Source organism: Hesperophylax consimilis, chromosome 26 (assembly GCF_061612785.1).
Source record: "Hesperophylax consimilis isolate HC1 chromosome 26, BYU_Hcon_1.0, whole genome shotgun sequence".
NCBI lineage: Eukaryota > Metazoa > Arthropoda > Insecta > Trichoptera > Limnephilidae > Hesperophylax > Hesperophylax consimilis.
Window position 1 is genome coordinate 16,294,508 of NC_142861.1, and position 14,132 is coordinate 16,308,639.

The 14,132-nt window shown below is 36.1% G+C and overlaps 1 protein-coding gene across 1 annotated transcript in view; it reads left to right on the forward strand.

The window, feature by feature from the left end:
* Positions 1–14,132, forward strand: part of Ac78C (adenylyl cyclase 78C) — a 114,274-nt gene that overhangs the window by 93,533 nt on the left and 6,609 nt on the right. The window contains exons 18-23 of the mRNA XM_089647653.1: positions 396–1,466; positions 1,945–2,182; positions 2,953–3,079; positions 5,311–5,532; positions 6,033–6,178; positions 11,045–11,240. Of these exons, the coding sequence (XP_089503779.1) occupies positions 396–1,466; positions 1,945–2,182; positions 2,953–3,079; positions 5,311–5,532; positions 6,033–6,178; positions 11,045–11,240 (2,000 nt within the window). The remainder of the gene's footprint in view (positions 1–395; positions 1,467–1,944; positions 2,183–2,952; positions 3,080–5,310; positions 5,533–6,032; positions 6,179–11,044; positions 11,241–14,132) is intronic.

Consider the following 14,132-nt stretch of genomic DNA (forward strand, 5'->3'; position numbering starts at 1 on the left):
TAAATTAAACACCAATAAATATGCAAAATTAGTTGTACATTCAGGTCGATTAATGAATGTAGTGATTTTACTAGTGTAAAATGTTCTTATTTATTGATCAATTTACCGGTCCCTCATTTACACGGGGAAGGTAATGAGATTTTAGCATGTTTTTTGTATACCATAAAGTTATTAAGTAACAAATGCCTAATCCGGTAAATACTACTTTTTCCTTTTTTTAATTACTACATTTTCCAATAAAACTTTCTTGAAAAACATTATTTTTCATATGACTTTTTTGCAAGAACATGCGATTTGAACGAAACGGCGGAATGACCCATACACATATTTTTCCTGATTTTACAATGTTTAATAAAAGTTTGTCACAAAATTTAAAACTCCACCTTTTATTTCAGTTCTGTGAGTCTCGTCATCTGTCCATCTGGCCAGTTCCTTTGCAATACAACCCCGGAAAATGGTTCAACCTACCAAATAGACAATGTTAGCTTTGCACCAGAAATTTATTTGGACTTGGTTAATGCAAGAAGTCTGCCGAAAACTCCTCGAAACACCGCCCTGGCCAGCGACAAACCTGCTGTTAACACCAATGTACAACCGTTCTTCCTGATTGCTCTGGGACCTATCAACATCATCAATAAAAATACAAATAACATCACAAATGATGAAAAAGATATAGCCATCTTAGACAAGAAGAGTTTTCTCATCACACCCAATGATACAAATACTATCTTAGAACATCTAAACGTACCAAATCTAGAAGACTGTATGAAGAATAACGATAATTGTAGTGCCAACGTAAAGATTATTAATGGAATTCATTCTAATGTAAGTTTCGAAAGGCAGAAACGTGAAGAAAATAATGAAACTAATACAAATTTAGAAGGGATTGAAAATGCTAGCAAAAAGGCTGTGATTGAAGAACACATTCGTCTAAAGAGATTTGTAGAAAAAACTGAAGAAGCAATTAAAGAAATAGAAACTAATAAAATTGATGCAATAGGAACAGAAATTATAATAAATAATGCAACAGAAAGTAAAGAACTTAAAATAAACATTTCATATCCACAAAACAATGTAAACACAATAATAACAGATGTAGACAACAATCTTAAAGTCAGCCATTCAAAAGTGAGCCAATTTGGAGAAACGATCAACTCGATTATAGCCAACACAAGAAGTTTCTACTGGGAACGTAAACAGGCACAAACCGAAGAAGTGGATAATCTCAATGAGACAGATGTAGACGATTTGGATGGAGTTCTGCGATCAGAGTTGATGATAGATTACTGCTTTCATCCGGAGTATGTGGTGTTCACTTGGATAATGTGCCTGGTAGCATTGACAACTACCCTGAGACTCTATTATCTAGTGAAGACGTTTCTGGCTGTCATCTTGGTGACGGTGTTTTCACTTCTGATCACTGTTGCCTTCCCCGAGCTCTTCAGCGAACCGGAGCAGACTGCGATGTAAGTCTATCTCTTAAATGTAGGGCTGTTAGGAAAGTAACTGCCGTTTGGATGTACTTACATTTTAACAACCCGCATAGGTATGTTTCATCTATTTGCAAATTCCTTCTGCAAATATTTCGGCCGCCCCGGAATATATCAAACCTGTCACAGTGTTTTGAAGATCTTCATCATCATCGAAGTGCTGGGCCCCAAGCTTCTTCATGTGACTGAACAACAAAGGATGGAAATCATCCCCCGTCCCCCAGCCCGGACTTGGCTCCATCTGTTCACTCAAATGAAGAAGTACACAAGGAATTTGCGACATTGCAATTTGGTGAAACGCCAATGACGATTGCTTGAATTTAAATACCTATTTGTTGGTGGAGAGTTATAGTTTTAAGAGGCATGTTATAGCCAAACCGTATTTACTCTCCAAACAGCCCTTAAGATCATTTCACTATCGGTTTTCACGTCAAGATAACTTTTTTTTCTCCAGCATGGGTATGACCCTCGCCGCGCAGATGATGACTCTGCTGCTGGTATTCCTGGTAATGGTGACCTACCACGCTCGCCTCGTAGAGCAGACTTCAAGGTTGGATTTCCTCTGGAAGAGGCAGGCCGAGCAAGAGCTCTCCGAGATGCAGGATACGAGGCACAACAACACCCAGCTGCTGAAGAATATTTTGCCAGACCATGTGGCGTACCATTTCTTAAAGGAGGACCGACTGTCAGAAGTGAGATATTATATTATACTTCACATTAGATCTTATATATAATGTTGAGAGTTTACGAAACAGGAGCTATCCGAGATGCACTACAGGAGTAATTTAACGCATCATTATCATCGTCAGACTATGCAGTCTTATGCTTCTTGCTTTTTCTTTCACACTTTGAAGTCTCTAGCTGTTGAACATTGACAACAAATGTGGAAGCCATAGATAATAGAAACAAATAAATGGCATGGAAACTTGCTGACTATCTATGGTGGAAGCGTTTTCTAGTAATGACCAATATTGGCAAATGATCATTTTTTAAATTTTATTTATTTAGATAAATATGTTTATTTTACATAACGATACAAATGATAAGGTATATTTAATTATACATGGATATAATTATACAGACTGTAAATAAAAGTTTAATGAATAATTAACTACAAGTAGTTTTAAAATAATTTATATCACGTTAAAAAAATATATTAATTGGTGTTGTAACAATCGTGAAAAATTTCTATGTCTAGTATTTTTTTGTAGTGGGTATATGTTGTGTTCGCGCAAGTGATTGGTGAGATATTTGCTGCAATAGTGTCGTTGGCTTCTATATGAAGAATCGTAGTGTTTCTGGTACGCCTCGTTGGAACATTTAAACTAATTCAGGATTATCTATTTATTATGCAGCAGATTATGTACAAACAAAAGATCTGCGTCTTTTTTAAAACATATTATTTGTAGTTTTGTTGTATTTCTTTAACAATAATCTTAATAACACTTGTTGGTTTCCCCAGGAGCTGTACTCCCAGTGGCAGGATGAGGTGGGAGTCATGTTTGCCAGTATCCCCAACTTTACAGAGTTCTACTCTGAGGACATCAACATGGGAATGGAGTGCATCAGACTGCTCAACGAAATTATTGGTAAGTCGATTGAGTTATTATAGAAAATCAATAGTTTAAATATCAAATAATTTAACTAGCTTTCTAGCTTTTAAAACTTACCTAAAAAAAAAAAACTTACCCAGCTTTCTAGCTATCTAACCATCATTACGTTTCTCTGTAAGCAGGGAGGATTGATCGCCACAAAACTCTGTCTTGGCACACATTTCTTGCTTCATTCACATCCTTAAATAGTATCATACATAATGTTGTTTTTTAATATTTTTATTAACCACTACTAAAGATATGTAGTACTATAGTATACACAGAGTCCTCCTCACTAGGGATTCCTGATTCGAAGTGGACTGTAGGTTGTTATTTTGGTGTTATATCATGATTTTCTGATCTTCATGTTTTTGACCTCATCTTCATGTTTGTACATCTTATCTTCATGTTTGTTGATTTCCTTATCTTAATGTTTGTTGATTCATCTTCATGTCTGATTGATTGATCTTTATGATTCAAGCTGGGTAAGAAAAAATCTGGAAGTGAGAGAATTTTTTCTATAATTTGTACTACGAATATGAAACCTAAAATATGCCATTACCGTCTACATTAAAAAAAAAATTCTATTTAACTTCAACTTTAATTGTTTATTAAATATTTATTTATAGTTTATAAACTTTTATGAATTACGCAAAAACTCCAGTAAAATCATATTAATCTAACTATAGGTGCTATTTCTTTTTTTTTCTTCATTTAAACACCACTGTTTTGAATTCATAACTTATAATGCCCTCGCACAGGCTTCGCCTTTGTGGGATTTTTTTGTTACTGTCTTATGTTTTGTATAATTATATATGTACCTGTATGTATCAAAAAATTTGCCAATAAAAAGATTATTCATCTTCATGTTTGTGGACCTCATCTTCACGTTTGTTGAGTTCCTTATCTTCATGGTTTTCGACTATGTTTATTGATTTCATCTTCTTCATGTTTGTAGACCTCATGTTTGCGTTTATTGATTTCCTTATTTTCATGTTTGTTGACTGTAGGTTGTTATTACTATTGCTATTACATAGAAAATTTAACAAAAATAGCCATAGGGAATATAGAGGGAAATAATTTTTGGCTTTATTCATAGATCTCCAGAAATTTTTTAACATAATAGACCATAAAATATTACTGTCTAAGTTAAAAAAAATAGGAATGGCCGAAATGACAATGAACCTGTTGAAGACATATATAACAGAGCGAAAACAACAAGTACAGATTGACAAACAAAAGAGTAAACTATGGCGTCCCCCAAGGAAGCGTACTGGGACCGATTATATTTATTATCTATATAAATGATATCACTAACCTTACCAAATGTACAACAAAATATGCTAAAAGTATACTATTAAAAAATACTGAATCCTCTACAATACCGCGTATACATCAAACAAGGTCCAATCACAATGACATAAAAAATATTCCAGGTCATAAAACCACATTCGGACAAAGAAATTATATATTTTTTGAGAAGAAAATCCACAACTTCCTTCCCCCTGATATAAAGCGAATAGAAAATTTGAATGATTACAAATCAAGAATAAAAATCTGGCTCAAAAAGAGATTAATTAAAAAACATTAAAAACGACATAGAAAACTAATAAAACAGAAATGAATAACCTTAGTCCGCCTCAGCACAGGTCACCCTAGTGAGGAGGACTAAGAAATACAATTTACTATACATATATTTAACATCATATTTTGAATGGAAAATGTTTAAATAATAGCTACAATAAAAAAATTAAAAAACTTCATAATTTATTTTTGGTTATTCTGAATCTTGACATGACCCGACTTAAGTATTTAAGTCACCTCAGCCGTTCCCAAATTCTTCTACCCTTCACTTTCGCGTTGTATATTCATCTGCTCCACATTTGTTCATTATGCTTTCTTCGTCCTTGCATTCTTACCAAATCTCCACATTTGCAATACGATGAAACAAGGTTTTATCGCACACACGCCTCAGGGATCTCATTTCTATAGCATTCAGTCCACTTTCGTCCTTTCTCTACCAGTTCAGTACTCATCAGGCTTGATATCAGCACTTCATTGTGGACTGGTAGCTTTACTTCTTTGATAGTCTGTACAGTTTGGTTGTGATTCTGCGACAGTCGGCAAACTTTCATATCATAACACACTTTTTTTCTCTTATATGTCTATCGAAAAACGGTATAAATTTAACACTTACGTGTATTATGATAGGCATTTCTGACTTGCAGCCGACTTTGACGAGTTGCTGGACGAGCCACGCTTCAGCACCATAGAGAAGATAAAGACGGTGGGCGCAACGTACATGGCGGCCTCAGGACTAAATCCAGACGAGAAGACGGGCCACGATGACCTGGAGCACCTGTGCGCTCTGGTGGACTTTGCCATAGCCATGAAGCAGCGCCTGGGGGAAGTCAACATCCACAGCTACAACAACTTCCACCTCAGAGTTGGTAGGTGATCTTCGTGCAATTGCTATCAGTGTTATATTTATACAACTATTAGTTCTGTGAATAGTAGATCTCGCATCCAAAAAAGTTGATAAATCAAAACCAAAATTTCCTCTGAAATACAAGATTTGTAAGTAGGTATTTAAATACCTACCAACTTAATTATAAACCATGTATTTTATTTAACATTTTCTTATTTCAAATAAGGAATTGCACAACATTGTATAAGTCACTATCTCAATGACAAATCAGTTTTCAAACTTTCTTCAGGTAGGTAGGTACCATAATATTGATAAAATGCAAATAGGAAAGTCCAAATAAACACGACGATTTCACATTTGATTAAATAGTCTTTACTGAATACAATAATTAGGCGCTATTGCATACTAATGGCTCGTTGAAACATATTCGCAAGTTTTCTGAAACACATTTGAATGGAAAGAGGAATGCTAACCCCACTTTTCTGTAGTACCTATCTAATTTTTATATGTGTTTGTTACCAGGTATAAGTTGTGGTCCCCTGGTAGGGGGGGTTATTGGTGCACGCAAGCCTGTGTACGACATCTGGGGGGACACGGTTAACGAGGCATCCCGCATGGACTCTACGGGGGTAATGGGGAAGATACAAGTACCCAAATACACCGCACAGGTGAGTTTGTTGAGCTTAGATTTGCAGTTACTGCCAGTCCTGGATTTGTCAATAGGCCTTATAGGCCGCGGCCTTGGGGCGGCAGAGTTCAGGGGGCGGCACTCGCTCGCTTTGGTAAGCCGTGTATGTGATTATAAACAAAAAAAGTCCCTGTGGATAGACAGAGTTTTATAACTATTAGACGATAAATATCATTTTTTAAGGGCGCTAATTCCTAGTACTTTAGTTAGATAGTTAGGGCGGCAAGGGAGGCGGGCGGCGGATCGGGGGCGACACATAATATACCGTATCACGCTTTGCACTGCCGGGCCGGCCGGCAGTGCAAAGCGGCAGTTTCGTGTATATTTATGTCCATTTCAGAAACATCGCACTTGTCGCAACGTTTTCTTCGATTTTATATCCTACCAGATTGTAACGAGTCCGAATACATTTCACTTTTTGTACATTGTTTGTTGGCGAATTGTAAGTTAAGTGGAAGTGCGTTCTTGATTACGCTCCAGTTTCTGTTCACAGTGGTGTGAAAGGTGAGTATGTTAACACAATAATCAATAATACTATTACATATTCTGGTTCTGCTGGGCTAGATAGATAACGCTAACTAAATGATTTCGGCTCGCTAACAAAAACAAAGATTACTCAAGTTTCAAAAACATTAAAATTCAGAGTGTCTATGACCTTTATTATAGCGTCATCTAGTCCAGAACCTTTAAAAGTCGGCGTTTTACATATATTTTTTTCTTTTAACAGATTTTTAAAATACTTCATATTCATATACTGACGAAAAATGAGTGATGGAAGGAAGCGACTGAGTGGTGCTGAGTACAGAAAGATATCAAAATTAAAAAAAGATGAACAACAACATGCTTTTCAGAAAATCAGGAAAATAGAAACTTTTTTTAAAAGTGAAAACAGCAACGATTCATTAAGTATTTCACAAGAGAACTCGGGGAGTGGGAGTAGTAGTAATAAGGAAGATCAAGGTACTGGTATTCCAATTGAGCTGACGAGTATGCATCATCTCAATCAGTCAGATCAGCCATGTTTAGTAAAACCTGTTCGTCCTTCTGATTCCGACATTTCTGACAATGAAATACCTTCAACAAGTGGCAGGAATTTGAGGTCACGCTGTGAAGAAGTGTCTCTTGTCGCGAAAACTACTGAAATACAATCAACCACAAAACTGAACAAAGATCCAGCCTTATGGGAAATAAACGATTCGACGAGAGACATTATTGCAAGAAATGGTTTCGAATTGTGAAATCACGAACAAGTCCTGTGATTTCACAAAAAGTGGGAGAATGTATTCCGATCGCCGTTATTTACAAAAAAATCTATTTTTCAGAAAAATGAAAAATAATGAAGTAAAATAAAGGAATTGGCTTGTCTATTCGGAAAACAAAGGCTCCGTATTCGGCGGACCCTGTTTGGCATTTAGATCTATTGAGAACAGGACCCAATTTGACCACTAAGGTTTCAATGATTGGAAAAATGCAGAAATTCGAGTAGCTCAACACGAAAACTCTCCAAATCATAAGTCCTGTATTCTCGCTTTAAGATCTAGAGGTTTGATTCACGGTTGTATTCGATCTTCACTAACTGCCCATTTAAACGAGGAAATTGCTTATTGGATGAACACTTTAAAGAGGGTCGTTGCTGTAATGAAAGGATTGGCATCAAGAGGTCTCGCTTTCAGAGGAAGTAATGAAAAATTTGGTGACCCGCACAGTGGGAATTACATAATGCTACTTGAACTAATAGCAGAGTTTGATCCATTTTTAGCCAAGCATATTGAAAGACATGCAAACCAAGGATCTGGAACTACTAGCTACCTATCAAAAACTGTCTGCGACTTGTTCATTTGCTTAATGGCTGAGAAAGTACTGAAATGCATTAGTGATGAGATAAAAGAAGCGAAATACTTATCTTTAATTGTAGACTCTACACCGGATGCAGCACACGTAGATCAACTGACACTTGTGTTTAGATATGTTTTAAATAATGGAGAGCCATGTGAGAGATTTTTTAAATTGTTACCTTCTGTAGGACACAAGGCTCAAGATATGTTTGATGCCATTACTTTAGAGCTAGAAAAGTTGAACATAAATCTAGAAGACTGCCGGGGTCAGTCATATGATAATGCCTCGAACATGTCAGGAATTTATAATGGTTTACAAGCCAAAATTCAAGAACAAGCACCACTTGCCATGTTCGTCCCTTGTGCAGCTCATTCATTAAATTTGGTGGGAACCTCGGCCGCTGAGTCTTGTACAGAAGCCTGTCACTTCTTCACGTTGCTGGAAGAGGTATATACTTTCTTTGTGAAGTCAACCGATCATTGGAAAAAATTGGCTAATGAAATAGGAAAACGAAAGACGCTGAAGAGAGTAAACCTCACACGTTGGTCAGCAAGAGCAGATGCCTGTCAAAGTGTAAGAGATTCCTGGGATGAAGTACTTACGGTTTTAAAAATGATTGAAAATGACGCTACACAGAAACCCATCCCACGAATTGAAGCAAAGGGAATTCGCCTTAAATTGGATAAACTGGAAACGGCATTTATGATCGTATTTTGGACAGATTAAATAAAGTGAGTGCTCAAATTCAGAACTCATCTGTTGATGTACTGACGGTATCTGATCTTTATGGATCTTTTCTCGAATTTACAATAGCAGAGCGAGAAAACATTGATTTTTTCGAAAAAAGTGAAATTGAAATGAGCGCACTTAAAGCAATATCAGGGCGACATTAAGAGTAAGAGGAACCCTAAGAGAAAAAACTTCATAGACGAAGCATCAAATGAGGAAATCGAAACAACCTCCAGAGACTCTTTCAGAGTCAACACCTTTTTGGTAATTCTGGACAGACTGAGAGCTGAATTAGAGAGAAGACATGGTGCATATATAATCTTTAAAAAAAAAAATCATTTTTAACAAGAATGAGTGAACTTTCAACACAAAGAGTGTCAGAAAAAGCCCAGTCTCTTGTGCAATATTACTGTAATGATTTAGAAGACGATTTAGTTCAGGAATGTGTACACTTTTGTAGTCACATTTCCTCTAATAAGACGGCAGAGAAACCTGAATCGACATCATTACTGAATCTTTTTAAGTTTTTGAGGAAACAATATCTGTGTAATGTTTATCCAAACTTGGATATAGCTCTCCACATCGCACTTTGCACCCCGGCCACAAATTGTTCTGGAGAAAGGAGTTTTTCCTGTTTAAAGCGTGTGAAAAATTACCAAAGGTCTTCACTGTCGCAAGAAAAACTTAACTCTTTGGCTCTTCTGAGCATTGAAGCAGACTTAATGAATACTATAAGCTATGAAGATATTATAGATGATTTTGTCAATAAAAAAACCCGAAAAATATTTTAATTCTTGTTATTAAATTTTACTAATTAAATTAAATTGTACTAATTCGTTTGGTTATTTTATTTTTGAATACCTACTTCCTACATTTGAATATTTATTTTGAAAATTGTGTGTCACCTAATGGCAGCCTAAAAATGAGTGTTTATGTTTTTTTATTTTTTTTTTATTTTTTTATTTATTTATTTTTTTTATTTTTTTTTTATGATAGATATTATCGGTGGCAATTTCCAAGAAGGGGGTAGGGGGCGGCGCAAACGATGTGGCCTATACTTGTGAAAAGTACAAATACGGCCCTGGTTACTGCTATTGTATAAAAACTAAATAACCATCACACGGTGGATGGGTAGGCAGAGAGGATATTCTGCCACACAACTCTGTCTCATACACTCCTTGCTTCATTCACTTTCATGCATCGTCTAATACATACTCTTTTAATTCTTGACCTGACCCGACTCTTTATACCCGAGTATTTGATTTACTTGGTCGAATATCTTCCTCAGGCGTCCTCAAATATCCTCAAATATTCTCAATCATTCGCTCTACAGGTTTAAACTATTTTTTGATGTTATATTTTTTTATATTTGATGACTTTTTAAGATACATTTATTGTGTGTTATGTTATGTATTAGGAATTATCATACTGCAGTTATAAGCAAAAAGGCTGCAAAGAATGTACAAAAGTCACATTCTTTATTCCCAAGAGCTAATAAGGTTTTATTTATTTATTTTATTTATTTTTATTTAAGTACATAAAACAGGCATGGTGCCTAAAAATTTACATACATGGATGTTCAAATACATTATAATAACAAAAATAGTAACAAAATGAATAAGCTAAATATGCAGAAGTAAATGAAAAATAAGAATGGGTAAAAGGTAAATACAAATATGTTCATAAACGATTTGTTATTGTCACACCTGTACTGGTGAGACACTGATTAGGTAGGTACAATGTTGCTTCTCTTTAAAGAAAGGGCTTCATCACAACAATATCAGCTCAATATGATTAAAGGTAATACGTTTTTTTTGAAGCGTTTAAATTGGTCATTAAAAATGTCTATTTCATTATTAGAGCCATGTATAATGTTATAATTTCTTAATATTCGCGGTACTGGGGAAAAATATCCTGTATTTGTGTGGTAGGCTTTAATATAGAAAATGTCTTTCATCCTCCTTGTTGATTTTCTTGATGGTATATTGATGTTAATTTGGGATAAAATTTATGGATAAGGTTTCTTGGATTCACTCTTATTTCAATATCTCTGTCAGTGTTTCGATCTCTTTTAAACTTTATTTTTATTTTGAGGGGGCGACCCCCCTGGGGACCCACTGCACAAAATCAACCAGATATCCAAGTATTCATTATTCAAATCTATACTGCACACTGTTTGCGTAATCTCTCTTTCCTGTGAAACTCACTCTGTTACAAGGGTACACATATATAGGCGAGATAATGTGCCCGCAGAGTTAATGTAAAATTCTCTTTCTTCCAGCTGCTGGAGTCACGGGGTTTCGTGGTGTGTTGCCGCGGGCTGGTGACGGTGAAGGGCAAGGGGCAGATGGAGACGTTCTTTGTGTCGGGACGGCGAGCGCCGAAGGCCGCGGCTTGCAGACGTCAGCCCTCGCAGCACAGCAGCCTAGCCGCAGTTGTGTATGGCATGGTGCAACAGAGGCGAAGACAGAACACACGTAATTACATTAATAGAGTACTCTCTCACTAATTCCCCACCCCAAAAACCGAGCAAGTGTCCAATTAGTAAAAACGGCGGATTATACTGTATACTAGGGTGGAGTGACGTTGTATGGGACTTTTTTTTTTAAAGATGCCAGTACTGTAATAGCAAAAAAAAGTTGCCTTTATATAACACCTCTTTCGTCTTAAAAAATCAACTCGATCGAAACATTCCTTTATTCAACAACCAGCACATTTATATTTAGAAAAAAATTGTATGAAAAAAGTCGCTGAAAACTCTGCCAAGCATTATAAACAAGCGATATTCATAGCAAAAATACAATTTTATTAGGGGTTTTATAGCTTATAAGGTGCATAACACATGTGAAAATAAAAATAAAATTACCATAGTTTCAAGGCGGGGTCTATTTTTGGTTTTTTGAAGAGGATTATTGATTTTTTATTGTTTTTTTCGTGTTTTTGATAAACATGTTTTTTTATTAAATAAAATACTTTAACAAAGAGAATTTTTTAAACATTATCGAAGTTTTATAATATTTATCGTGTTTTGAAATGAGATTTGGTGTGAAATTCGGGCATTATATGCCTAGATTTTATTGTCGCCCGAATGAATCCATCTCATGCTTCAGGCCCAACTGTAGACAACGATGCCTGGGTAACTAATTTGATGCACCTCTCGACTGCTTGAGTGTGGCAGGGAAATCTGGGAAATTCAATACTGTCCTTTTCTTCACCGAAATTATTTATCCTTTTGACTGATTTCGGATAGTATCGGTGGCGGTGTAACTTCGCATTCCTGCCAGTTGATAATATCGTAATATTTACTTGCTGAAAAGTTTATTGTTGGAATAATAAAGTCTCTAACAACAGATGGACTCGGACATCTATCTCGCGCCTTTAATATTCGTCTTAAACCCAATTCTCTTACAATAAGGTTGTCATCCATTATCATGGATAGTAGCAGATTTTCCGGGTGGCAAAAATAGGCGTTTATTTGAATTACTGGATTAATTATATCTCGTAGATCGGTGCTCAAATATCGGGTGAGTTTTATTATAGTAAAAACATGTAATGCCCCATCTTTACACGACGGGTGCCTCTTTATCTCAAACCATGTCGGAGCATATGCTTTAACAACATATTCAGCAAAAAATTTTAGGTTCACTGAAGGGTTAGTTGTTCCTATATATAATCGAAGTATTGAGTTTGCTGTCGTCAACCAGCGTGAGTGACAAATACTACCTGGATGACGATTTGCTAAATTTGGTGGGCAGTGACCTGTTGTAACTGCAAAACATATTTCGTACAAGTATTTTTGGTCCGTGCTCAAATTTTTCAATTCCTCCGCGTTGAGTTTGTGCATCTCAAAGTGTATTGGTGAATAATTTATAACGGTGTTTTTAGAGCTGCTTGAAAGAAGTTTTCCAATAGGTCCTGAAAACCCTTTAGGTCCTGTTGTAGCACCATCTAAGTGTTGAAACAAGTGGCGAAGGGGAAGTTCGTTTGCATGCAGCTGACAGATAAACCATTGTAACGGATGACCTAATTCCAATTCCATGAATCTAATAGTCCCATTTTTGCCTGTATTGACAGCAGTCACAGTCACCATCACATCCAATCGCTGATAAATCATTCAAATTAAAACCGTTCATTTTTAAATGGTGTAATATGCTCTTTGCGATGTTTTTGCCAGTTCCTGATGATGGTGTAACATGTCCAACATATTGAGACTCCGGCTCAGATAAAATGGAATAATGTTCTTCTGAAATCGTTCTCCGATGATATCTATCCCCTATTTTTTCCTGAGACAGTGTTTTATCCTTCCTTCCATCGAAATATAGACCTCGAATTTTTGTTGACTCCGACGACATCTGCCATGTTTTTATTAAAGAAGTGCGACACGTTTATCTAGCTCGTCTGAATTTGCTCCTATCAATCACCATTTTAGAGTCGTCTTCGGTTACTATGCCATGTCTACATCTTGTAATGTAGCACTTGCAATAGCTGATGCCGACCTGTCTGACAAACCATACTGATCGCCGATTCTGGCCAAAGTGGGGAGTTTTAACATCATACGGGAATTTTCTGGAGGTTGCCAAGAATGTGAAGAAAATGATTGGTTTTCATCAAAAAGGGGTTGACGTGGTTTTGTCGCTGATGCTGTAGATGAGCTGACCTTCGAAGCAAGTTCAGATAAACGAGCTTGCATCCTCATTTTCCGATGTAATTTTTTTGTTGTGTCGGTGTCTATTGCTCCCAGCATCATTTTTCTCGAGGATCTTTGGTCTTGAAGGAATGCTTGTTCTTTGGTGGGTACCTTGCGCGTCTTTTCGCAGGAACACATATTCAGATTGTTACATTTGCATGAAGCAATATCGAAAAGTTTATTCATTTTGATTTTATAAGAATTTAACTTAACATAATAATGCACACTTTTTTTCGCCAATTTTTAAGTTTTAAGTATTCGTTATAATGATCTTGGATCAGTTTCATCACTCGATTGTGTGAAACAATCGGAATAGAAGCGCGCTTCCAAATTCCTTCAACAATTGCAGACATAACACTTTTTATTTCGAATACTGACGGTTTTTTTGTAGAGTTAAGATTACGCTCATATCGTAAGAACAAATAATGTTTAATCACTTCTGAGACAGTAGGTAACACTTGAGAGTTCATTTCAGTTGGTGTCCCGAATATTGGACATAAAATTTTACTTCTCGTGTAATTTGCATTCATTTTCACAACAATTATATGTGTTAAAATTTAATCGGACAAGGATTCTAACACGTCTACGGTCAGCGGTAGCCGAAACGAAACTAGATGCAAGTCGCATCTAGTTTCTGCGACGAAACAATAGGAGCGAAATTATCCCCCCCACCTCCACAGCA